This window comes from Nicrophorus vespilloides, unplaced genomic scaffold (assembly GCF_001412225.1).
Source record: "Nicrophorus vespilloides isolate i.1.1-1 unplaced genomic scaffold, Nicve_v1.0, whole genome shotgun sequence".
In the NCBI taxonomy this organism is placed as follows: domain Eukaryota; kingdom Metazoa; phylum Arthropoda; class Insecta; order Coleoptera; family Silphidae; genus Nicrophorus; species Nicrophorus vespilloides.
The window spans coordinates 47,243-74,210 of record NW_017096171.1 but is presented as its reverse complement, the minus strand read 5'-3'; the positions used below and the strand labels follow the sequence as shown (position 1 = coordinate 74,210).

The window sequence follows — 26,968 nt, the reverse complement described above, 5'->3', positions numbered from 1 at the left end:
ATTTATTAAATTAGGAAAAATAACATGATTTTACTATTGAAAATAATTTTCAGATTTTATAGATTATATAATACTTTTATAATAATATAATTATATAAGGTTTAGTTTTAATAAGTTCAGAGTTCAAGTTATCAATTAACTTAATACGGTCCTGTTCCTTAGGATTTAAGTGTACAATAAGTTGCCTATAAGTTGTCAATAATTCAAACTTATTTTTTTGTTAATAATACACACATTTTTGTTATGATGAAATTAAGATATATTCAAATACTTGCATTTGTAGTTAATATTGAATAATATAGATTAATTAGAAATTAAGAGATTTCGTTGTTTTTCGTATTGGAAACAATGGTAAAAATCAGAGTTACCAATAGAAGTAACTGAAGATTCCATTTGTAATTTGTAAGTGACAGCAGGATTTACCGCGTAAAAATATAAAGAAAATTTCCGTTAGGCCGAAAAGGAAGCGAAGAAAAAGTCTACAACAATCAAGTCTAATTGCTTTTAATTTGTGTTTGTTGTTGCTCGTAGCCGTCTTCTGTCTCGTAAACAATTCCGAGTTTATCGGCAATCGCAGCAATTCCTGTTATTTTCCTAGAATTGTTACTTTATCGTCAAACGAAAGTGTGAGTGTTTGTAGTTTCGGTTTTTGGTTGAAGCACAACAATGGCCAAAGTGCAGCTATGTAACATTACTGTGATGGACAATCCAAGTCCCTTCTCAAATCCCTTCCAATTCGAGATCACTTTCGAATGCATCGAAGAGCTGAAAGAAGGTATGATTCATTTATTTAAATATATATATATTGGTTTATATGTAAAGAGATTTTTATGTTGTTTCAGATTTGGAGTGGAAAATGATTTACGTTGGATCAGCGGAGAGTGAGGAATATGATCAGGTGCTGGACTCTGTGTTCGTTGGACCAATCCCAGAAGGCAAACACATGTTCATGTTTCAAGTAAATTAAATCAAATAAACTAATTAATATTTTGTTAATAATTTTATATTTTGTTTATAATTTCCAGGCAGATCCACCAAATGTAAGCAGAATACCAGAGAATGATGCTATTGGTGTTACTGTAGTGCTCCTCACCTGTCTGTACAAAGGGCAGGAGTTCATCCGAGTGGGCTATTTTATTAACAATGAATATAGTGACCCAGAAATGAGAGAGAACCCACCAAGCCCCCCACAATTCGATAAGGTAACTAAAATCATGTAAGATCATCAAACACTTCTAATTTGTTAAACTTATAGGTTATTCGCAATATCCTGGCCTCAGAACCTAGGGTAACGCGATTCAAAATCAACTGGGAGGATCCGACGCCTGCAGCTGAGCAGCCCATTACAAACCTAAATGAAAACTCAAACTCCATTTCTACCATGGAATGTGTATAAAAAAACGAAAAACAAAGAGACTTTACCTATTTACAAATTAGATTAGTTATACTTATGTTTCTTATTATTATTTTTTTTATATATATATATATATATGAAGTTTGCCAACGCTTTATGTTTACATTATTCAAACACCTTCTCACTGGTGTCTTCTATTTTTCGATGGTTATATAATTCATGAATGAACTTGATTGTTTTCGTGATAGAATTTGTTCATGTTATTTACACAATTACCATAAGAAAACAAAAAATAAATAATAATAATAATAACATGGAGGAATTCACGTGAAGATGATCTATTTTTGGCAACGGTCAATCTTAGCAAAGTAAGAACTATATACAAAAAAAAAAATGTTAAACATATTAAATTTCTAATAATAAGAATTTACTATATATATTCGTTCCTCGTTTAATTTTAATTAATCATTTTCAGTTTGCCCTAATTGTACGATAAATTCCTTTGACAAATATCTTGAAATTAACTTATCGAAATGTATTTGTTCATTTAAAAATTCGTGTAAATTAATGTTTAGTTATTGTACGCTAATTATTTTCTATATTATTAAAATTTTCCATAAACGTGAATCGAGAAATATGATAGTTTACTAATTCTTTATCTGTCATCATTAGGATTTGGTTACCTGTAGATTTGTTTTATGGATTATACAATTTACTATTGTTACGAATTTAGTTTGTAAATAATTCATTGTAATTACACATGTCGGACAAAGGACAATGATAAATTTGCTTTCTAGTTTAATGTGTTTATCTATATTGTGGGTTTAAGTACATATCAGATTTCATTATTACAGTCGAGAAATTGAGAAATAATTATTTGATATGATCTCTTTGTTTCAGAGTTGAATTATCAAAAGATATGTTGCATGTATGATGATAGGAATTATGGAAATGCGGTATTGTGGATGGCGAATTATGAACAACAGGTGGCAAATTGTTGGATTCGCTCGTTGCGGTTGAGGAAGAATGGAGCAGATGATTCATGAGGTAATTGAAGCGGCTATTAATCAGTTGATTATGCTTATGTATTCGACGTTGACACGAGGGATAAGTAGGGATCATTAATATGCCGTCCGTTTGTTTATAGGTCGAACAAAAGGAAATGCGTGCCAGATAAGTGCGAGTCAAGGATCAACGTGTAATTGACTGCAGGGAAGGAGATAATGAGATGATATGTAAGTGTGCAATTGCCAAAAAAAACAAATCAACTATTTATTTGGTCTGTATGTGTGAGCGTGTAGTTGCTATTGAAGTCATTAGTGTCATGATTAATGATCTGGCAGAGCGCAGCAGTGTTGCGAAGGCGGGGGCGGCAGCGGAGGCGGCGTTAGCGCGTGTTTACTCGTTCGACAATCGACAAAATAACAATTGCCGAGTGTCAACAAAGTGCTGTTGATGATGGATCAACACGCCCAGCCGCGTGGCCCAATGACCCGGCCAGCTCCGCTTTTTGTTTATGCTCTTCAGCTCAATCAAATCGCTGCGGCGAGCAACAATCGCCGTCCATTGGCTGCCGCCTCTCTTCGCCGAAACCGTTTTTGCCCCCCTCAGCCCGCCTCCACCGAAGCTCTCTACCCATTTCGACATTTTATTTGCTGCATTTTCTCGATCTCTCTATGCGATTCTGTTTAGGCCCATGCCTATTCTTTCAACCTCGCAGATTATTTAAATCCGATTACGTCGTCGACGTAATTGTGTTTGCCTGCATCGCAATCCTCGCGCTTTGAAAACACCCCCCTCCCCGCCCCTATGTCGTCCTGCGGTAAGGACGAGAATCGCGCGTACCGCAGCCGTAACCTCAAATATGATGTTACACTTTTTCTCCTCTCCTCTTCTTTTTTTTGTCCTTTTCGTGTGTATCAAATGACGCCGCGCGTGGACCAATCGGATCGGCGGATTCCCTGATTTCCACTCTGCGAACCCCGAAATACCTAACAAAGTGAAAATTGTTAAAGGGTACGTAGAATTTTATTCATTTTAACTTGAATTTTGTATGGCTTTCGTTGTGCCGCCGCCGTTGCCGCCACCGGGCGCCCGAAAATCGACGGGGGAAAATCGGGGATCCCCCGGATCGGTGGCCCAACGTTACGGGCCCCCCAACCCGCATCAGGGACCATCATGCACGTCGTTGCATCCAGGTCCTTAGGTGGGATTTCCCTACCGCAATTCGTTATGTTGTTCTCATCGTCGTTTTGTTCTTCTCTCTCTCTCCTATCATCCTGTCTCGTTCCTTCGCCTCTCGCCACCTACCCAGATGTTTATAACCTAACTTTTTTATTGATCCATCAAACCGCAGCATCCCCACCACCCTCATCCACAATAGCCCCAGCAACAAAACAGACAGGCTTCGGGATTGACAACAAAAAAGGAGCAATTAAAAGCCTAGGCATCATTTATTTTCTATTTTTCACCACGGGCTACGCCCCCACCATCGCACGCTATCCAACAACTTTCATTTGTTCCCCACCAGACGATGCTCCTTTTTTATTCCTCTTCATATATATATATATATGTATAAACATGTATATAGATAAATCTCATTTATCTTCTTTTGCTCGTTCTTCTTCTTCTTCATCCTCTGAAAGAAGAGGTGTTTCTCTCTGTTTTTTTGTTGTTGTTGTTGTTGTCTCTCTTCGTACGTATCAAATTGCATTTGCATTTGCGGCGGACTGCGGGAGAGCAGAAGATTTATGAATGGAGGAGCTCTGCACACATGGCTGGCCCTCGCCGGCATCGCAGACCTAAACCAATCGCGTGTCATCGCAGCAGATTAAATCATAATTAAGGAGACGTTGATGCAGGTCAACCATCCATCAACATGTCTTCTTCAATTAAATGGAATCAGAGCGACGCCTCCTGAAAGAACAAAACAATCATCAGATTGCTTGAAGTGCAGCTATTCAATCTTCAGTAGGCGGGGGATGACTCAATGAATGATTCACAGCTTAAGTCAAGTTCCATATGACTTACGCAGTTTGTAAACTCAATCAGTGACGACGAAATCATGAGCCTCGATGGTCGTGCATGTTATAATTGAAGGTGTACACAACATGTAATTATCAAGTGGAATGCTTGCTACTGCATTATCAGCCATTTATAGTGAAGAGGGTGCTTGAATATGGAGTGACATTATTAGCATACATCGTGCTGATTAACTATTATACAATAATCATCTTTATGGATAACGCACAACAAAAAGATGAAGAGTAAACAACTTGGATTGATTGATCCTTTTTTGAAATACATTAGTTTAACTAAGATTGGAAAGTATCGGAAAGAATGCAGTTAAAACTATTTAGATTTTAGAGCCAAAGTGAGAATTGGATTGTTTATAAAACATTGCCTGATAACACAATTAACATCAATTTGATGGAATTACCAAGAGAAAGTGAGCTAATGTTTAAAAATTATCTACGCAGAAGTTGCGAACTTGGAATCGTTTAGTACGAGTGAAAGAAAAATAGATCAATTCGTTAGTTATCGAAGTTACTTTAGTAAGATTTCATTGATTTGAACTGAGAATCAATGTTTACGTCAATGAATCGATTATTTTGGTGGAATCGCCTGGTGAAAATGAGACAATACGGAAATGGAAGAAGTTACGAACTTGTAGGTATTACTTAATGCAAAATGATGAAGAAAATCGAATAATTGAATACAAGAATGTGATGACATTGACTGATATACTGATTATAACAAGTTGTGGTTGACTTTAGAGATATAGAAATACTACAAATACAGGTGTCAAAGGCTGAGATTAGACATTAATTTGAGATATAGAATTGAAGAAAAGAAGTAGTTATGATTGGAAATATTTAATAAGAAAAAAGTTTACTATAATTGGAGTATTAATAAGAATTGACTGAATAAGCCTGATAAATGATGGAAGTATTATGAAGGGATGAAGGTATCAAAAATCTTGGTGTTGACTTTATGTGATGTGTTAAGTGACGTGCGAAGTGGTTTATTGATTGAAAAGGATGGCCGGAGAAGAGAGTGGAGGTGCGAAAGGAAAACCGCTTCCGTTGTTTCGGATCGTGCAATGATTTACCGCTTTCACAACAATGTTCATATCAACATTTTGCGCCGTAACTAAAATACATAATAAGCGTCGCGACGCTGCGCCGTGACGTTTTATGGATCAAGTGGCGGAGTGATTGATTTCACCTGGTAATTCGAATTAGGTTAATTGATGGCGGGAAATCGTCGGTTGGTGGGGAGGAAATAGGGGAAAAACGTTCGGTTTGCGCGCGCTTCTCGGTTGCCAATTGGTCCTGCATATATTTATTAATACACATTATTAACTTTATTGCCGCCGCAATTCACCGAAGAGCTTTCAGGTCGTACAGAGAGTAAAGGGGGCGGCGTGGGGGTGTGGAGAACATTAACCTTCAAAATTCGTAATTTATGTTTCTCCCCGCATTTACATTCTCGATGCTGGTTTCATTCATGCCGTTGAGCGTTGTTTTTATTGCCCGGCTCGTAAATCAATTTATCGCTCTTTAAATCCTTCGGAAAACAAAGAACGCTCCAGCGCGTAACATGTTGTTCGGTGGAAGGAGTTGCATGCAGGAGGAATGCTTTTCTTTATGTAGCTTGGATGATGATGATGTTAATGACGATGGAAAGGTGATTGTTGCTTTGTTTGGATGTGTGATGATGGAATTCGGGATAAAATAATAAGATGCGGAAGCTGTTATGAATGGGGAAGTCGTGTGGTGATGAGTGGGGAAAGGAGATGGAAAAAAAAAGCAGTAATTTTATTTTATTGCTGGGGCAATTGGCAACGCTGTTTTTTGGGGGGTCAGTGGCGAGAAATAAGAAGCAGAAGAAGAAGAGGTAACAGTTTTTAGCGCATTAAAGATGGCGGACGGTGATTAGATGTAACTATATTACCGCAAATTGGCGAATTTTGTTTACAAACAAACGGGATTATTGTTAAGGTGTTGTGGGAGATGGTGGCTCGACAGTCGGGGTTTCCCCGTTTCGAAGGTTCGCGTGCGGTCTGCGGCCGCGGCGCTCCGTTTTTCGCGGCAAACGTCCTATGATCCGCGCCGAGGTTATGTTTGGATCTAAAACTATGTTTTCTTTTGTTCCAGCGGGTTGAGTGTGAATGCTGGCCGTTCCTCTCAGCGTTTCCGGCTTGTTTCGAAGTGCGGAAGCGTTTTCCGCACACGACTCGGCTATTTATAGACGAAGACGACCCGGGGCTGCGATCAGCCTCAGCCCCCAGAACCCTCAAATACCAACAGATCGTTCCCCACACTCTCGCGAACGGCAGCTGCAGGCCCTGCGACAATGATGTGAGGACGACTGCCTTGGTCACAATGTCTCTCTTCCTTAAAGTGTTATAATGTTGCTGGCCATTGGGGAGACTGTGTGTGCAGAGAAAATGGCCCTATTCGAGTTTGGATAAGTTTTGTTTTTATTTTTTTTTTCCTTCTGTTATCCCATGAGAAAAGGAACCTGGCCACCTAAGTTATGAAGTGTTGTGCATCAAAACAATCAATCGAGTGACCTAACAAATAAAAACAAAAAACATTCCACAAGTGAAGCAATAAAAACATTTACAAACAATATATATAGATATTTAAAAATCAAGTGAAGAATCAGCTGTGCGCTACGAACAATGTCTCAGAAAACGAAGATGTGTAAATCTCCTAAAAATATTGTTTATGCTCAAAGTGATAAGATTGAGTATGAGAATATGAATACGAATTGCACCATTGTTGGTTCCAACAACCTGCACCTGGTGAAGAAACCTCAGCTTGTGACCAGCATGTCTCCAGCATACTCGAACCCCAGCCCTGGATACCCACCGAGCCCCTACAGCTCGCCGGCTAGTCTCAAGAGCCCTTCACCGCTGAACATGAAACCACCAACACCTCAACCAAACTCAATACCAGGTAAGATAAATATATCTCTTCTATTTTTTTTCCTATTACATAAACATCTTAAATTATCCCCTACTGTAACACACAAAATAATAGGAAATACTTCCTGTTCACATTTAACTCACCCCAGTTTAAACCATGAGAGGGTTTCAACTAATCACCAATCTCTCTCCAAAAACATAAGGAACTTATTCTATTTTAAGCTAATTGTTTTTTTTTGTTCCTTGCATAATATAATATACATCTGCTTTTCTTTGAAGCTCCCTTTGGTCTTTCACATCATCAAATCAAGTATTTGTAACAATTGAACTTTTGAATTCATATATGAGAATCAACATGTTATAATATTTCAAGAATTGTTATTGTATCAGTATGCATTTTAAAATCAATATAATTAAGGTAATTATGTATTAATAATAATGCAAATGATTTGAACTTTCATTGAAGATAATCTGACAAAATCTTCTGCAGTTATCATTTTTACAATCATAAATAATTATCTATTATCTAATTGTAAAATACTTTATTTATTAATTGAAATCTTATATGATAATGAACATATTTCAAAACATGTAATTATGAATACAAGTAACATTATGTTTATTAATTCATTATGCAAGCAATATTTTATATCATATTCTAGTATTTCCATTACTAGCAGTAAAATATAATTTAAATGTAATTTGGTTGATAAACATCAATTAGTAGATTCTTAATATTATCGCCGAAATACCAATTTTTTATTAAACTAAAACAACATTGAATTGTAATTTAATTGTTCAATGTTTTAAATTAATTGATCTTAAATATTCATGCAAAATTTCGTTTGAATTTATTTAAAATTACCTGTGTATCTTCTTTTTTTCAGTGATGCAAATAATACATAACAGTCATCCAGTGATATCAAGAAATATGTCGCAGCCGCAAAATGTGATAAAACTGAAACCGCCTTTAAATATTTTACCAAAGCCTTCAGCAAGCCCTCAACAATCTCCCAAACCTAGTGTCAGGTAATATTTGGACAAAGTGTCCATAAGTCTTCTAGATATTTGTACAATAATACATACTAATTAATTATTTTTCTATTTTGTAGTCCGCAAATAGTTTTACCAGCGAATCACCAGCAAGCTACAATAATGCCTACACCGCAACCTCTTCTTTTAAATCAAATGCCTATGCTAACACCTGGTGTACAATATATTTTAAGACCACATACCGCCAAACTACCAGCTCAAATGCAACAGACTCAACAGGGTCTGATACTGCAGCAAGGAGGTCAGCAGCTGCTGCAGCTTCAACCTCCAAGATCTCAACCGATGGTGCGCTTACTTTCTAATGGTGTCGGCTTACCTACCACCACCTATGTAACACAGGTATTTTGATTGACTTGGAGAATCATCTCTATGTTCATTGTTTTATCGATGCTCATCGTTTTAGGTTGCTCCACAAAATAATATCCAAGTGACGAGCACGCAAAGTACGCCGCCTAAGAAGAAGTCTCACAAGAAGAAGAAGCAGAAACTGGATTTGGCAAATATAATGAAGCTATCAGGTATTGGGGATGACGATGATGTACAGTTCGAATCGGATACATCGCAGAGCGAGAGCGAGCACAATATCCATTCTCAACCGGCCACGCCGCAACCTCAACCTACGCCTCCAACTATAGTACAATCGACGCCTTCTCAGGTGGTCCAGACCCAAGGGACCGTCGACGCAAAGCAAAACTCAAATAAAGTTAATAATCTACAATTAACTGCAGTGCCTCAAACTATAAACACGACAGGAGCGCCTGTAGTGCAACTGTTGAACCATCAGACGTTTCAGGGGGGAACACAAACGGCAACTGCACAACCCACGAGTATACCGTACAGTCCCTTTCTCACACCGAACTTTACCATTAATAATGGACTGATGGTCCAACGTTCTGGGGGATTCCGGTTGGCATTGGGTGAAGATGGCAGACTGGTGCTGCAGCATGATCCCACGCTAAATCAGGATATACAGTCCCAATTGTTGCTTCAGAATATATTTGGTTTAAACGGCGGGCTCGTTCTGCAGCCGAGTATAGACCAGCAGATCCATTCGCAGACCGTGCAAACGATACAGCAGCAATCTGTGCAGACTATTCAACAGCAAACTGTTCAGTCGCAGACGATACAGACCGTTCAACACCAAATAGTTCAGCCACAGACTATACAATCGATACAGTCACAACTCCAAGGTCAAATACAGTCTTTACTGCAACAACAGAATCTGGGGTCACAGTCGATTGCTATACAGCCTCAGAACATCACGATCCAGCCGCAAGGATTGCAAAGCTTGCAGGTGTCGCAGCCAATCAGCATACAGTCACAATTGCAATCCCAGCCAATTACTATCCAATCGCAGGCACCCATCAATCAGATCGCATTGGCCTCCCAGAGTCAACCGATTTGCATGGTGACACAAACTCAACCAATCAATAGTCATATTCCAAACATTCAGTCTACATCACAGCCACAAATACATTCACAATCAGCCCCGGTCCAAATTTCCCAGGCGAACCATATGATCAGTTTAACGCAACCCAGTCAAATCTTATCCCAAAATCATACAAGCAATCTGACGAGCGTTCAACAGCAACAAGCGCAAGTGCAGCAGCAACAACAACCGCAAGTGCAGCAACAACATCAGCAAGCACAACCGCAACAGATTCAACCTCAAGTGCAGCAAAGGTTGCAACAGCCGCAGCAGATTCAACCTCAGCAGCCACAGCAGATACAACAGCCGCAACAAATACAACCACAGCAGTTGCAGCAGCCACAACAAATACAGCAACAACCGTTTACTCCGTTGTCGCAACCTAATGTTGGGAGTCAACCAGTGTTGAAGGTGCAACCTTTCCAGAAAAGTCAACCACCTGTTCAAACTGTACACCCAATCCATCATCACAACTCCCAACAGCCGCAACAACAACCATCACAATCAACGTCTTACGTTGTAAATTTAACCCCTGAGCAATTGGAGCAGCTCAAGCGTGACGGTCAATTAACGATAAATGGACAAACAATATTCATGCAGCGAAGTACTAGTACTACAAAGATCGAAGAGAAGAAAACTTCACCTAAGATAAAGCCTATCAAAAAGACGATTAAATTGACTGCCATTAGAGAGAAACTGCCTACTGGGAATAGTCTTGACAAAGTTATTAATAATGTGATTAAGGATTCAGGAAAGTCGGGTCCCGTTTGTATAGCCCAACGGACTCCCATCAAGTGCCAAGTGACACAGGCCTCCGTGCAAACCCAACATAGTACGACCACTACGACGCCAGCTGTATTAAAGGCTCAGCCTGCGGCAATCATTCACCCATCGGTGCAGCCGACCACTCAAATACAACCAAAAGTTCAAATTATTGCACAACCTAAGGTAAGCCAAGAAATCGCGCCTAATCATCCGGAAGTTGACAAGTTTTTGGGCCAATTAGTTGAGGATAATACTGCTCAAAAGCGACATCCAAATAAAGCTATTGTTACTAAGAGTGTTGCTAATGTTACAACTCCCCAGAATAATCTGGTGCATAATTCCGTGGCAACATCAATTCCGCAGCCTCGGCCACCGCTAGCAATACCACCGCAGATCGCAAATCCCACGCAGAGAGTGCACACTATACAGTTGACTCCACAGAAACAGCAACATTTAAAGAGCATTCAGGTACAAATACAGGCGCTGTCGTCACGTTTAGGATCTGGTGACACTGACGCCCAGGAGGCGCTCAAGTTGCTTTTCCAGGAACAGCAGAAGATTCTGGCGACAGGAAAACTTCTGCCGCCAGATAAAGTGTTTTATCACAATAATCAACTTGTGGTCAAGAACGATGTAGTTAACACGACGAATAACAGACATCCAATTACGACGACCAGTAGTGCTGTTACCAATGGACCTCAAGTGCTGACCCAACCACCGACGGTAAATTTTACGATTCAAAGAATTTCAAGAAACCTATTTTTTGATGTTTTTATTTCTTGCGACATTTAGGTGGCCCAGACGCAACAAAAATTGATAGTTTCCAGTGCTTCTGAAATTCAAGTACAAAATGCAATAACCTCTGTAAAAAAGAATATTTTGCCAATTACGCAACCACCATCGTCAACATCATCTTCGGCCGTCGTATCATCTGCTCCATCTTCAACGCCAACTCCGACTATCACCTCTGTAGTATCATCGACACCGAGTATTCAGAGTTCCAGTACACAACGTTTCATGCCACTTTATACTAAAGTGCAATTGTAAGTACTTTAAAGAAATCCTGCTCCTTTTTGTTACTTATAGTTCTTATTGTTTTCTTCAGAATCGAGCAACAATTGAACACGGATCAAAACGGAGCAGTTAAACCGGATATTCAGACTCCATTTAAGAATAAAGCTGACGCTTGCAAACGGTTGATTAGGTATCATTGCTTCGATCAACCGGTGTTGAGTCAGAAGGACCTTAACAAGGCCGACGAAATCTTCGAGTTGACTGCTAAACATTTCATTGACAAATTTGGAAGGATGGTGGACAAATACAGATTTTTGCTGCACAAAGAAAGTCAAGTAAGTTGCTTGCTTTAGTTATATATTTATTATGATTATATTAATATGCGGTTTGTGTCTTAATTTAATTAATGGTCGGGATCATAGGAAATTGATTATCTGTGTTTGTTCTGTAGCGCCACGTACAAACTTCGGAACTGATGATGTTGGACAGAATGTTCCTTGCCGAAGAGCAGCAGTCATTAATCAAACTGCGACAGGATATGGATGAAAAAAATCAAGAGATGCAGCAGTCGTCGCAACAGGGAGTTGCCGGGACCTCTGCAGGTTCGGATGAGAGGAGAAACGAAGATGGTGAAGACTATGATGAATGGGCATGTATTCAGAGAGAGTTGGGTTGTATACCAATGACCGGGACTGCTAGTGGCTGTGAGGGCAAGCAAACGCCTGTGACTAGTACTGCAACTATGGCGACGACGACGACAACGACTTCCGCGAGTACTCTGAGCACGACGACCGCCACGAGCAGTAATTCGCAGTCGATGAAGAGGTCGTCGAGCGCGGACTCGAGGCTTGAGACGTTAAAGAAGTTTCGCGTCGACAAGCATTGCAAGAAGATGGAAGTAGTGAGTGCTAATTGTACGAAAGCCAATTACCAAAGTAGCAATACGAACGTATTCACGACAACGGTCGTCCACGGTGCTAATTACCAAAGTAACGAGATCAACCAACGGGCGATCCAACGGACGAACGCTCGTAATATGCAGACCAATCAGGATATGCCTTTTCACCACAACTCATCCATCCATAGTTATTCCTCGAACTCCGTTCATCACATCCAGAATCCCATCCAGAGGGTACACAACATGCATCACCAGCACGTGGTGCATAACCAGCAGCTAGTTCAGCGTAACGTTCAGCATTACAGCAGCACCCAGCATATAGTGCAGCACATCACGCACACAGTACATCATACTCAGCAGATGCATCACACGACGGGAGCTGGAAGTAGCGGCAGCAGCAGCAGCACTACCCATCATCACCATCACAGTAGCAGCATCCATTCCCAAAATAGCTACAGCAGTGGTAACGAGGAGCTAGACAATAACGATAGCATCGACGAGCAGGTTCAATCTGCTATAGATTCAATATTGAACCTGCAGCAGAACACGAGCCTAGACCTTGACGAGACGGTTCAGAGCATGCTGTCGTGACGTTAACGTTACGAGTTTCTTTTATACACCATCAATATGTACAAAGGAAAGAAGGATATTCTTCATAGTTTTTACGTTCACCGTGTATATATATAATTATATTTTTAACAGCAATTGTAACGGACGAAAAAAGTAAATTGAAAGCAATCCCTCCTCAGTAAAGAAAAGCTAATATTTAACAACAACAACAACAAACGGCAACTAAACTAATGGCAGCAAAAGCAACCTATGAATCACAAAACAATTTAGTTCATTATTTTATTTTTTAATTTATTCAATTTTAGGATATTTAAAAGTGTAAATAAATAATATACATATTATATATATATTATAAATTGTATAATTAAAGAACCGTCTTTAATATTGTAAAAAGTTTATTTATTAATCATTGATTGTGTGATCTAGTAGTAATCTAAGTTATATAAGCGAAGAAAAGAGAGGTGTCTTTTTTCTTCCCAACTCTTTTTTTTTTGTTCTTATTTAAATTAATCGGTAGTAATTTTATTACGTCGAAACGAATGCGTCTAATTTTTAAACTTTTATTTATGTAGAGAGAGAAAAATGAATTTTCCGGCCTATATACACGATTGTACATTCGTTCGTTTTTTTTTGTTTTAAAATTTAAACTATATTGTAATTATTTCAAATTGTTTCGTTTGTAAATAGCGAATTCGAAAAGTGATTGAAAGCTATTGATTTTTTTTTTATATCTATCTATGCTCAAAACAACAACACTTGCGAAAGAAAATATATGATGTTTTATGATTGTTTAATTTTTAAAATAATTTCTCTGCGGCTGTTGTGAACTACAAACAAAAAAAAAAAAGAATAACAATGAGCAAAGTAATAAGATTATGAATAATAGTAATAAATACTGATAGGAAATATAAAGAAATATCGGACGTACAAGTTCTGATTTTATTTTGGAATAGATCATCAATAATGCGGGGCGAGAGAAAACAGTGATATAATCCGAAAACTTTAGCGTTTTCTTTCTTTTTTATTTTTTAAATTTTTTTTTTTGTATAATTTTCATTTAATTTTTTTGTTCTTCTCGTTTTCGCTCTCGCTCCCAGATTTCCGTTATACTTTAACTCGTGCGACATCGTGTGTCTTACTTCGCGCTGTGTGGCTAATTTATTTAAATTATATTTTGTTTGTTTCGTAATTTATTGTATAAAGAATGAAAGAGAAGAAGGTATGTACTTAGTTATGTAATTCTTAAGGTTATATTATTAAGACTGATTATGACGTTTTAGTTCCTATCGGAGAGGAAAAATAATAATAAAAAAAAAACATTCTCAAAATAAAATACTTATTGCTGTATTCATTCATCAATCTCTCCTACATCCCAAAACATGTCCGTGTCTTTAATGGTTCGGGCCGGTCGAGAAGCAGAACTCCACTTTGATGATCATCCCAAGGAAGTCCGCCTCGTGCATACAGTCTTTTGCTGTTACAGCATCACTGTACGAGTCGTACTCCACCAAGGCGTAACCCTAAACGAAAATTTCGAGGAATCATAAAATTATTTAAAAAAAATATTTTTTAATAATTAATTTGTAAAATTGTAATAATTGGAACAAATTACTTATTGAAAGCTAGTCTTCTGCTTCAAAATAAAAATATATAGATTTATAACTAAATTTAAATGAAATTTTAAAAATGCTATTGGAAATAAACTTAATTTATAATACGTTACACCACCACAAATAGGGGCGTTACTAGGGGATGTTTCTACAACCCTAAACAATACTAATTGGTAGATTTTATCTATTGAATTTAATAAAAAAAAATGCATTATCCATTAGTTTCTGAAATATAATTCTTGTACTTAAGTGGAAGTAATTATGTATGAATTAATTTAACTCTCATAATTATTTAATTATTACAATTTTACTGAAAAATATTAATAGTTCAAATTAAATTAAGTAAGATTTACCTTAACAAATCCAGTTCTCCTATCCAAGTTTAGAGCAATGTTCTTCACTTCGCCAAATTCGTTGAAGGTGAAACGAAGATCATCCTCGGTCGTTTCCTCGTGCAAGTTTGTAATGAACAAGATCCAACCTTCCTTCGATTTAAGTGGTACAGAATCGACGTTTTCAACTTGAGGAACTCTACAAGTATAATCAAATAATAAATCATTTACTTTCAACCTCAGATTCATTTGGAAATATATTTTTTAGTGTTTTTACTGGCTTTTCTCTAAACTGGACAGCGATTGAATATTGTCAGAAGTTAAATTAGATTTGTTAATAATTAGTAGAGGTTTTTGCAACCAAATATTTTCCGCGACAAATCTTGCTTAACTTTCGTTTTTGTAAATGATCTCACCGGCGACTCTCGTGCATGTAGTGCTTATCGTACTGGGACATATCGGAAAAACCACGTCCTCTTCTACGTCGAGTCTCTACCTCTTTGTACATAGCCATAATCTAATAATTAACAAATATTACATAACATAGAAAAATGTATTATAATTAAAAGTTACACTAGGAACAATTATAATTAAATAATATAAGTTTTATTAGACGCAAATTCAAAATGTGATCATAATAAGAAAATCGTATTAGGCTGATAACAAAAGAAAAAAACAAAAAGTGCAATACTTCAAATTAACAAAAATGAAAATTACACTCGGATTTTGAATTCCATACATTTGAATTCACGTTAATTATATAACGCAATAAATATTATTTAATAGAATTGTTTAACGACTCAGTTTAATTAACATACTGTACTTACTTGAGATTCAATTAACTTGGCAAGTTTGAAGTAGCTCGAACTTGTTGAACAATTTTTGCGGTATTTGATCACTTTTTGGTTAGTTTTGCACAGTGCCACCAACTCACTTCCGGACAAACGATTGGCGAAAATTGAAATCACCGTGACGAAAAATCATGTTAATAGGGTCATCTGTTTCCAGCCATAGGCAAATTACTATACTGTTTCAATTCCAGTTCACTATGATCACATATTTCACGAAGATCTGAGTTCGAATCTTAGAGGTAAATTAAAATGAATCAATTACGTTGTGTGGTTACTAAAACCGGAAATAAAGTTGCAATCATTAAAAAAATCAAATATTAACAAAAAAAATCTGAGTTTCTCTATTGATTTTTATGGATTTTGAGCATAAAAAAATATATTTTATAGTGATAAAAACAATAATTTTTATTAAAACTTAATCAATTGATAATTTAGCTATAATTTGTGTTAACTTCTGAAAAATTGTTTAAAGTTTATTAGTTTTTTTTTTGTAATTAAATCATGATAGAAATTATTTATTAAAATAGAAACTCTATGTATAATCATGCAAATCGTAACAATATCAAAAAATTTAATTAATTATTTAATTTATTTAAATTTTATATCAATTTTTAATTAATTAATGAAACTTTCCAGTAAAATTTATAAAATTGTTGAAAATTTATTTTTTATTAAACATGTTTATACAAACTTTGTTACGAATTTTATTCAATGTTAAAAAAAATATAGAACGAAAACGAAAAATACATTCATTTAAAATTGTAAAATTATTATTAAATAAATCAAAACAACACGTTTTAATTTTGTATTGAATTGTAATAAGATCTTTTACTGCTTCCATTATACTTATTTACTTTGCAAATAGACTTAAATTTTAAAAATCTATACTTTTTTCTTTGATTTAACTTAAAACTAAACAAATGTCTTTTTGACAACGATTGAAATTGATACATTTGTAGCGAATATACTCATTTTTGTTAATTTTAAATGTTGAAGAGGTTTTTCTGACACTGATTGAAATTGATACATCGATATTATATTTACACTTTTTTTTTTGGGATGTTGAAGAGGCGTTCAGTGTGGAAGAGACAAATAAACGTGAGAGAGAGGGCCACGCCCCGAAATTTCGACCCGCCCGACCAATCGGATCGTTCGGTTCGCATGTGTTGCGCCTATCCGCTACAAATAAGCCATAAATTCGTGTCAAAACGACGAACCGGATCGCATAAATAACACTCGAAACTCTATTTCTGACACCCAGTTTTATTATCATTCTTCTACAACTCGCAAATTTATCGCCCTATTATAAATACATATTTGTATACATAGAAGAAAAAAAACATTCTCACAACGTTATTTTCGGTTATGTAATACGCACGTTGAAAGATGAACAAACAAAAATTCTACACAGGAAACTGTTTGTTAAATATACTTTTCTTTAGCTCCACGGAAGTGTTACTTCTTTTGATTAATTCTGTTTTTTTTTCTTAAATACGAAATTTATACTATGTCAAGAAATTAGTGAAAATTTATTGTTGAAGTATTACTTTCTACGGTTTACAAATAAAAATACAAATTTTCAATTTACGAACTCCCGGACTTACGAACAAAATTCTAAAAGCTCTAACTAGCTATAGTGATAAAAAAATTAACTGTCCAAACAAAAATTGATAATTTCTTTAATAAAATATAATATTTTTGGAAGATCTGTACTATGTATTTGCGTTTGAATTGAAAAGTATTTGTAAGTAAGTATTTTGTTTATTTTAATCTATTTAAATTCAAATTTATGCAGTAAGTAATACGGAATTAAACATATATAAAGGGTGGTAAGATAAGTATACTTTTAATTCGACTTACGAACAACCCTTTGGAACGGAACTAGTTCGTAAGTCGGGGGAATCTTGTACTTAATTTATATATTTCGATGACATTTTCTTTTGATTTATATGATATTATTATGGAATTTCAATGAAATTTCTATATTTTTTTTAAGCGATTTCTATAAGATTTATAAACAACAATTTTAAGTAAAAAGTGAATAAAAATGTATTTTATTTTGAAAAATTAGTGAATTACCTTTAAAAATTTACTTATAGAAAAATAGAAATTTTTTGAAAATATTGAAATTTTTTGTAGAAATTGAAGGAAGTTGATACAATTAAATATAAATATAAGCATTTCTATAAAATTTCTATGGTAGAAATCGCTATGATATTTTTAAGTGATTTCTATAAAATTTATAAACAAACATTTTAAGTTCCACTACTGAGTAAAAAGTGTATAAGAAATAGTTAATTTTATTGAATTTAGAAAAAAATTAGTGATTTTTCTTTAGAAATTTACTTATAATTTCAATTTAACAAAAATAATATGATTTAATATACTTTTCAGCTAAATATTTTAGATGTAAGTTGTAGAAATTGAAGAAAGTTAATACAATTAAATAAAGCGTTCAGAAAGATTTTAAGAAATTTTATCAATAATTGTTGAATTAGAATAGATTTTTATAAAATTTCTATGGTAGAAATCCATTATGAGATTACATAGAAATCGCTATGATATTTTTAAGTGATTTCTATAAAATTTATAAACAAACATTTTAAGTTCCACTACTGAGTAAAAAGTGTATAAAAATAGATAATTTAATTTAATTTTGAAAAAATTTAGTGAATTTCATTTAGAAATTTACTTATAATTTCAATTTAAGAAAAATAATATGATTTAATATACTTTTAAGCTAAATATTTTAGATGTAAGTTGTAGAAATTGAAGTAAAATTGAAATTATAAGTAAATTTCTATTTATACACAAAGTGTATAAAAATAGTTAAATTTATTTTATTTTGAAAAAATTTAGTGAATTTCATTTAGAAATTTACTTATAATTTCAATTTAAGAAAAATAATATGATTTAATATACTTTTAAGCTAAATATTTTAGATGTAAGTTGTAGAAATTGAAGAAAGTTGATACAATTAAATAAAGCGTTTAGAAAGATTTTAAGAAATTTTATCAATAATTGTTGAATTAGAATAGATTTCTATAAAATTTCTATGGTAGAAATCCATTATGAGATTACATAGAAATCGCTATGATATTTTTAAGTGATTTCTATAAAATTTATAAACAAACATTTGAAGTTCCACTACTAAGTAAAAAGTGTATAAGAAATAGTTAATTTTATTAAATTTAGAAAAACTTTAGTGAATTTCTTTTTAGATGCAAGAAAGTTGATACAATTAAATAAAGTGTTTAAAAACTTCAAGATTTTAAGAGATTTAATCAATCATTAACTGTCTTAATTTTATCATTATACACATTTATTTAGTATAAATTCAATTTAACTCAAATTACTCAAATCTTATTGATTCAAGAATTTAAAAAAATACATTTTTTTTTGTAAAAATATATTATGTTTCACAATTGTTATTATAATATTTACAATTTATTTGTTTGATAATAATAACAAATAAATATTTGAAAAATTGTAGTAATTAGCTTTGCTATAGGGATATTAATTAGTGAAGTAGTGAAAACAATCTAAAAAATGCATATTTTGTAATGAAAATATATTTTAATTAATTAATAAAAGAAGTTAAGAGTTATTTAGATTAGTTTTAGTAGTTGAATTGGAGTGTATAGATTTTGAACTTAATTCTTAAATTTTAATGAAAATGATGTTAATTGAGACATTGTTTTGACACGTCTGACAATGAAGAAACGTGCGGTGGTAAAAGGTGGAGTGGGTGTGTACGAGAGTCATGCATCTGTCGTTGAGTCCAAAAATAGTGCGTACGTTTTAGTGCCGTTTGTCCGAAAATTTTATTTTGATAGATTATCATAAAAATCATTCCGCGTTGCTAATTGGCCCCGTTTCGTGTTTACATTTCATCATTAGTCATGGGACATGGTAAATAGCGCGCCGTGCCGTGATACACTTTAAATTTTTGTTTTATTTATTTTTTTTTGTTAAGTTTTCATTTTAAATTTATTATTTTTGTTTCTGCTCGTGTCGCTTGATGGAAATGATCCGTAGACGGCGACCAACAGAAAAAAAAAATGCAGGCGAAACGAAGCGATTTGTGCATTGGGAGGACGATGGGCGGGACGAAAATTCGGAGCCCCCCATGTGATTCGAACGCACGTGACCGGGTTTCAGGGATTTCAGGACAGGAGAGAGAGAGAGAGAGAGCATGAAAAGTGTCGCCTGAAAAGTTGGCCTCGCGTGCTGACATCCAGTGCGGTCGCGTTCTTGGAAGAACCAAAGAGTAGTTTCAATAGTAGTAGTAGTAATAGTATCAGTAGAAGCAACGGCAGCGGTAGTATCATAAAAGATGGACTGCTTTCAGAACTATTTCAGCGGGAAGCAGCAGTTTCGGGGTGGCGCGGTTTTGGACAAGTCTGGAAAAGTGATACAGCAGCAGCCAGGTGTTAAGTACGACAGTTTTCCTAGGTCTTCCGCTAAACCGGACACGGGTTACGTGAGCGCTGAAAGCTCTTTGGATAGTGACGAAGATCGGGATGCTGGGAATCATCATCACATCTTGGAACCCAGCGGCACCGGGTGCGATGGACCTAGGAGGTGTTTGGCTTGGGCGTGCAAAGCTTGCAAGAAGAAGACAGTTTCTATTGACCGACGGAAAGCAGCCACGCTTCGCGAAAGGAGAAGATTAAGAAAGGTAACTTCACAAAGAAGACAAATTTCTATCTTACTTGATTCATTTATACTAGAACAACAATAAAACCAATTTCAATTATAATTGACACAATTGACACAAAATATATAAAATATTTTTTGTAATTTTGAAAATTATTGAAAATATTTAAGAATAAATTGAAAATTGTCTACTCAAAGACATTAATATACATTAGTTAGTTTCATACTTACAATTATTTCAATCTGAAAAGGATGAAAACATATTCAATTATCTTTAGAAAAATTTATTTGAAAACTTATTAATTTAAAAACGTTTTTGATCATTTTAATATGAAATGTAATCAGAATATATTTTTTTTATTTGTTTTACATTTAGTATGTGTTAAATTCAAACAAAATAGAAGAAAATTAGTATATTGAAAATGTAACATAATTGATTATTAATAGTATAGTTTCTATTTGAAATAACTATTTTAAGAAGTAAACTACTTTTTCTTTGCTTGTGAAATTTGTATGTGATTTTCATTAATTTATATAAATTAATATGAAATTTAAACAAAATGTAATAAATTTATTTCTATTGTGAAGAAAATGTTAGAAAATCTTGAAAAAGAAAAATAGTTTTTTTTTATTTAACTTGAAAGACAATTGTTTTGAATAATTGTCATAATTCTTAATTTGACGTTTAAAATCAATAAATGTCAAAAAGATAACCAATTTTTGGAAATGTCATGTGTTTTTAAGTAATATAAAATTAGATATAATCAGAATTTACTGTATTATAATTGTATATTTACCTTAAAATTTAAATATAAAAGAAAGAAATGGAACAAATTAATTTTATTTTTACTTTGAATTTATGTAACTCGGTAAATTTTATTGACATTTACTATTATTGCTGTAAACAAAACAATATATTAACAGTTTTCAGTTTACAAATTATTATTTTCTTATTAAATTTTGACTTTTTTGAAAATTATTTATGTTATGAACTTATATATAACCAATTAGCAATGCAATATTTTTCTGTTCTCATCTTGTAAACAACTATATCATCATCAGCTTCAAACGAGATTTTTTTTTAAATTAATAATTGGTATTAGCTTCTAAAGTACTTTAATATAAAACTTTGTAATTAATAAATGAGAAGAATAAAATTAATTTCCTAACAATTTGTCTTTATATAACAATGAGAAATTTCCATGACAATCACAGCTTGTTTTTTGTTATTTTGCGTTTCTCTAACTACTTGTCAAATTAAAGTATTTGACTTGTCAAGTAAAAATTATCTTTATCCAATAGTGTGAGGTTTCCATGACTACCGTAGCTTGTCTCTCGAAATATAACGTTTCTCTAAGTACTTGCCAATTTTAAGTGTCTGACTTGTCAAGTAAAAATTGTCTTTATTCAATAGTGTGATGTTTCCATGACTACCGTAGCTTGTTTCTCGAGATATAACGTTTCTCTAAGTACTTACCAATTTTAAGTGTCTAACTTGTCAAGTAAAAAATGTCTTTATCCAATAGTGCGTAGTTTCCATCACTACCGTAGCTTGTTTCTCGTGATATTGCGTTTCTGTAACTACTTGTCAAATTAAAGTAATTGAATTGTCAAGTAAAAATTATCTTTATCCATGACTATCGCAGCTTGTTCTATCATGAAGAACTAAGTACTTGTCAAGTTAAGATAAGTTGTATTTAGATATAATTAATTCTGCAACCTGTTTATGTATGTTTTCAGGTGAACGAAGCGTTCGAGCTGCTGAAGAGACGGACGTGCAACAATCCCGGGCAGAGGTTGCCCAAGGTGGAGATTCTCCGGAGCGCTATAGAATACATAGAATACTTGGAGGAGATTCTTCAGGGCTCTAAATCACCTGCGGAGATTCAGGCCTCGTCCAACGGCACCGAATACATCGTGAGTAATTTATCAGAAACGTAGAGTCATTTTAAAAATAAAACCAAAACGAATTTATCAACGACACATAACGAAGGAAGCAAACAAAAAAAAAGAGTATAAAGAGAAATACACAGTATTTCTGCTTTGTTGCACTCATAAATTATAATGTTAAAAATAACACAAATCCTAAAGAATGTTATAATTTGAAAGATTTAATAACAATAATATGTGAAAGTATGTTAATATTTATTATTTTAACAATTCCTATACGTTTTTATTTTTGGAATTTACGAACTAAATTTCAATAAAATTTTTGTTAAATGAAATACAGATTAAGATGATTTCAAATACATTTATTATCTTCAAAGATCCACGTAGAGGCAACATACATATCATTAAATAACTTTGATACTTTAGTGAATTATATGTGTAAAAACGTAGCTTAACTTTTGTATCCTGTGAAACAGTAATTAATGCTTCAATCAGTAAGAATTGTACGAAAAAAACTAATTTCGGTCTGAGTTTCTGAGAAAAACATTAAATTGTGCTTTTTTAAATTTCTCATTACTTCTTATTTGAAAGCATATTACACCCAAATGGATGAAACTACAATAATAATTGAATACACGTTGCATTCCCCAAATATCCTACTTTCATATACATCTTTTGGATCCATTCTATCTATTATATATTTAGAGAAAATCAGAATAATGTGAAGACACTTTTTCAGAGCTTTAATTTTTTACTTCATTTTTGAATGCGTATTGCAGCTAAATGCATTAAGACACAGCAACAAATGAATACTCGCTACATTCCCCAAATATTCTATTATATGAAAATGTGAAAATACTGCATACTTCCTATTTGAGCGTGAATTATAGCCAAAAGGTCTATAATAGTAATAAGTTTTGCAAAAGTTCAAATGTGAAGTTTCCGTTAGAGACAAGACACATATAATCTTATAACTCATAACATCAAATACCTGCTGTATATTGAAGATATACATGATACATAGTTCAAAGCTATGTAGTTCCAAAATTGCAAATTAGAAAGCTATGCAAAGTTGGAAAAGAACAATCTTGAAGAATGTTGAGAGTTCAAATGCGTATGTCCATATATTAGTCTGGTTGAAGTAACATTGGTAGGGAGACTAGTATCCTGTCTTGACAAAGTATCAAGATGACACTTATGATCCCAGGACAGTGAAAGGCCGTGCATAAATCGCAACCTATAGAGCGTTTTGTAAACTCTAAAAATATGTCTCTGTGAGCGTATAAATGCATTCGATCGTTTTATTTCTAGTTTTTGTGTCTGCCGCACGTAAGAACGCGTATGCCGCGAGTGTATGCGTTTGTGTCTGTCTTGTTGGTTTGGTGCAGTCAGTAAATTTAATTCCGTGCTATCGTTTGGCATATTTCTGATCCTGGCCATGTTCCAACTCTCTTCGGGGCAGACGGAACGTTTAATTAATAGGCGACTTAAACCAACACGATTTTGATTAAATTCTTCGTCTTTCATAATATAATTAATGTCGCGACCCCGCATCGTCTACACACCACAATTTTTACGTCCATCCAGATTTATGCACCAGATGCATCCGCACTAAAATCATCATCAATCAGATACACGCGAAATAGAAGAAAAAAAATATATATAGATGAATGGAAATAAAGTAGAGATGATCACCTGGATTGATTTACGTGAGAAGAGAATTGTGGAGATAAATCTTGATTGCTTAACTAGATTCCAATATATTTGAATTCCAATTAATGGCAAAAATTAATTAGTTTTATGACAAGAATTTAACTTCAGAAACATTAGTTGTATTTCAAAGACAACTTTAAAGAAAATGCATAAAAAATTTGAATATTATTAAAAGTTATAAAAGAAATATAAAATTCAAATTTACTTGCAGATGATAAACAAATTTTTTGCGAAGATTATGATGAACTGCGATCATAATTTGATTTACGCGAAAAGAGAGTTGTGGAGATAAATCTTGATTGCTTAACTAAATTCCAATATATTTGATTTCTAGTTAATGGCGAAAATTAATTAGTTTTATGCCAAGAATTTAACTTCAGAAACATTAGTTGTATTTCAAAGACAACTTTAAAGAAAATGCATTAAAAATTTGAATATTATTAAAAGTTATAAAAGAAATATAAAATTCAAATTTACTTGCAGCTGATAAACAAATTTTTTGCGAAGATTATGATGAACTTCGATCATAATTTGATTTACGCGAAAAGAGAATTGTGGAGATAAATCTTGATTTCTTAACGAGATTCCAATGTTTAATATAATATATATGAATTCCAATTAATGGTGAAACTTAATTAGTTTTATACCAAGAATTTAACTTCAGAAACATTGGTGTTATTTCAAATATATATCAAATTCAAAGACAACTTTAAAGAAAATTTTGAATATTATTAAAAATTGTAAAAGTTGCTGATTTGTATCAAGAAAATAACACTTTTCTATAGAAATATTAGATTCAAATTTAGTTGCAGATGATAAACAAATTGTAAGTTTTTGCGAATATTATGATGAACTGCGATCATAATTTACTCTCTATATTAATTAAATTTAATAATTGCGAGGTGCGTCGTAAATCCACGATTTTCAGACTCGAAAGATTTATCCTTCTGGCTGTGAAGAAGTGGTGGAAGAGGGGGAGGTCGTCTCGCGCGAGTTGTGCGTAAAGTCGGCACGTGTTAATAAGTACACGTTGAAATACTGCCAATAGAGTGTGTTATAGCTTAAGTACTGATAGCTTGATATATTGTCTTCAGCAGAGTTACGCCGCTCCCGTGCATATGTGACATTTAACACGGGCTCGAACGTATACTTGAAATCATCATCATCAGCCACCAACGAAGACATTAACAAACATTCTTTTTTTTTTTCGGGAACGACTCGCATCTAACGCGCATAGAAAACAATCTTCCCGAAATAACGAGCAAACTCACAGGTTATTATGTTTGCTTCGAAATAAACGTCGCTCCAAGTGCATCCACAATTTGTATTGAAGTCTTCAGTTTTGTTACATTTTAGTTACATTTACAATATGGTTCATTACTTCATTATTAAACGTTTTTTTCGAGCGTCAATTTAATGTTATTTCATTTTTAATCGCGAATTACAGCCAAATTGACAAAAGTACAGCAATGTTTGAATACTCGCTGTATTCCCCAATTATCCAAATTTCATATACATCTTTTGGATACATTCTACTTATTACAGTTACCAAGAAAATCACTAAAATGTGAATACGTCGCGTTAATTACAGCCAAATGGCTACATTCCCCAAATATCTAAGTTTCAAATTCATATTTTGGATGTATTTTTATCTATTATAGTTTCTGAGAAAATGAATAAAAACTGATCCAATTAGTAAATATATTACACTTTGAACTATTTTTAAAGATTATATAATAAATTATGAAAATAAATGAGTTAACGCTTATTAACTCATTAATGAGGGCCCTTGTTCGTTATAAACTGAGAGCAAAACGCGCATCACGTTGCACCAAGCTAATATTAAGATGTTGACAAAGACATTCGATTCCTCGATATTACAAACATATGGTCCGCATGTGTTCGCATCGCGGATACAAATCCTTTCCTTCAACAACAAAAAAAAACTTAATCAACCGTACCATAAGAAACTCTACACAATTCCATCCAAATTACAACGTATCTCAGTTATTACGAGCGTATAAAAGTTTTTTTTTTATTAGTTTTCATTGCGGGAGACGGCACCACGATTTAAAGAAATAAACAAGAGAAGTGTGTTGAATTTATAAGATTGTTATTTAATCCGACTGAAATTTATTTGTTTTGGCGATACTAAAGAGGTGACAGTTTTACGTTTCATGATTTTCAGTATTTGGACTTCTTTATTTATTTATTAAACTTTTTATTTGTTGTTTTTTTCTCCCAGATTTTGTTCTAAATCGTTTCAATGTGTCAAGAAAACACTGAAACTTTTTCATTTAATTAAAGTCTATATAAATTCAGTGATCTGACAGTTGCATTCTAGAAGAAGTTCATTTTTTTCAGGTTTGCTCTTAGAGTCTCGTTCTGAAACGTTTCAATTTGCCAGGAAAACGCTGAAACGCCCGTCAATTAATTAAAAGCTATATAAATTCGCGCTTCGAAATGCATGCCAACACAACATGTTTGTTTCATTTCCGAAGGACACCTCTGATTTCGATATTTTCTAGATTTGTGCACAAGATACGTGGAAAATATATATATAACTTTAAATAATGTTATGATTGTAGTAAATATTGAGCAATTATTGGATAATACAATTAAATTGTCATAACTGTTTGACAAATAAAACGTCAAAAAAATGACGTTTTATATGTCAACTGAATAACTTTTTATATGTCAAAAAAATGACGTTTTATATGTTAATTGAATAGCGTTTTATATGTCAAAAAAATAAAGTTTTATATGTTAAATGAATAACGTTTTATATGTCAAATGAATAAGGTTTTATATGTCAAAAAAAAGGAGGTTTTATATGTCGAATGAATAACGTTTTATATGTTAATTGAATAGCGTTTTATATGTCAAAAAAATAAC

At 33.7% G+C, this 26,968-nt stretch overlaps 4 protein-coding genes across 10 annotated transcripts in view; 3 read left to right on the top strand and 1 right to left on the bottom strand.

Moving 5' to 3' along the window:
* Positions 1-395: 395 nt before the first annotated feature.
* LOC108569899 (histone chaperone asf1b) lies at positions 396-1,771 on the top strand. Its single transcript, XM_017931650.1, has 4 exons — positions 396-775; positions 843-958; positions 1,026-1,202; positions 1,256-1,771. Exons 1-4 carry the CDS (start codon positions 667-669, stop codon positions 1,394-1,396), a joined length of 543 nt encoding a protein of 180 aa, XP_017787139.1. The 5' UTR covers positions 396-666; the 3' UTR covers positions 1,397-1,771.
* Positions 1,772-2,195: 424 nt separating this feature from the next.
* Positions 2,196-13,302, top strand: LOC108569908 (protein PRRC2C-like). 7 transcript variants are annotated; one of them, XM_017931663.1, is made up of 9 exons: positions 2,196-2,401; positions 2,502-2,589; positions 6,514-7,320; positions 8,177-8,318; positions 8,402-8,681; positions 8,746-11,259; positions 11,329-11,579; positions 11,642-11,885; positions 12,002-13,302. In XM_017931663.1, exons 3-9 carry the CDS (start codon positions 7,044-7,046, stop codon positions 13,037-13,039), a joined length of 4,746 nt encoding a protein of 1,581 aa, XP_017787152.1. In that variant the 5' UTR covers positions 2,196-2,401; positions 2,502-2,589; positions 6,514-7,043; the 3' UTR covers positions 13,040-13,302. The 7 variants fall into 7 exon arrangements, with proteins under 7 accessions (XP_017787152.1, XP_017787151.1, XP_017787149.1 ...); XM_017931662.1 differs by lacking the exon at positions 2,196-2,401 and having other exon boundaries at positions 2,471-2,589; XM_017931660.1 differs by lacking the exons at positions 2,196-2,401; positions 2,502-2,589 and adding an exon at positions 3,256-3,370.
* A 1,063-nt stretch (positions 13,303-14,365) lies between these two features.
* Positions 14,366-15,839, bottom strand: LOC108569902 (RNA-binding protein 8A-like). The gene is made up of 4 exons (XM_017931654.1): positions 15,788-15,839; positions 15,377-15,477; positions 14,982-15,159; positions 14,366-14,538 (listed from the first exon to the last, which is right to left on the bottom strand). The coding sequence occupies exons 2-4, from the start codon at positions 15,472-15,474 to the stop codon at positions 14,410-14,412; spliced, it is 405 nt and encodes a 134-aa protein (XP_017787143.1). The 5' UTR covers positions 15,475-15,477; positions 15,788-15,839; the 3' UTR covers positions 14,366-14,409.
* Positions 15,840-19,993: 4,154 nt separating this feature from the next.
* LOC108569901 (myogenic-determination protein) overlaps positions 19,994-26,968 on the top strand; it is a 12,703-nt gene continuing 5,728 nt past the window's right edge. Inside the window, exons 1-2 of the mRNA XM_017931652.1 lie at positions 19,994-20,492; positions 22,211-22,387. Of these exons, the coding sequence (XP_017787141.1) occupies positions 20,148-20,492; positions 22,211-22,387 (522 nt within the window). The 5' untranslated portion in view covers positions 19,994-20,147. The remainder of the gene's footprint in view (positions 20,493-22,210; positions 22,388-26,968) is intronic.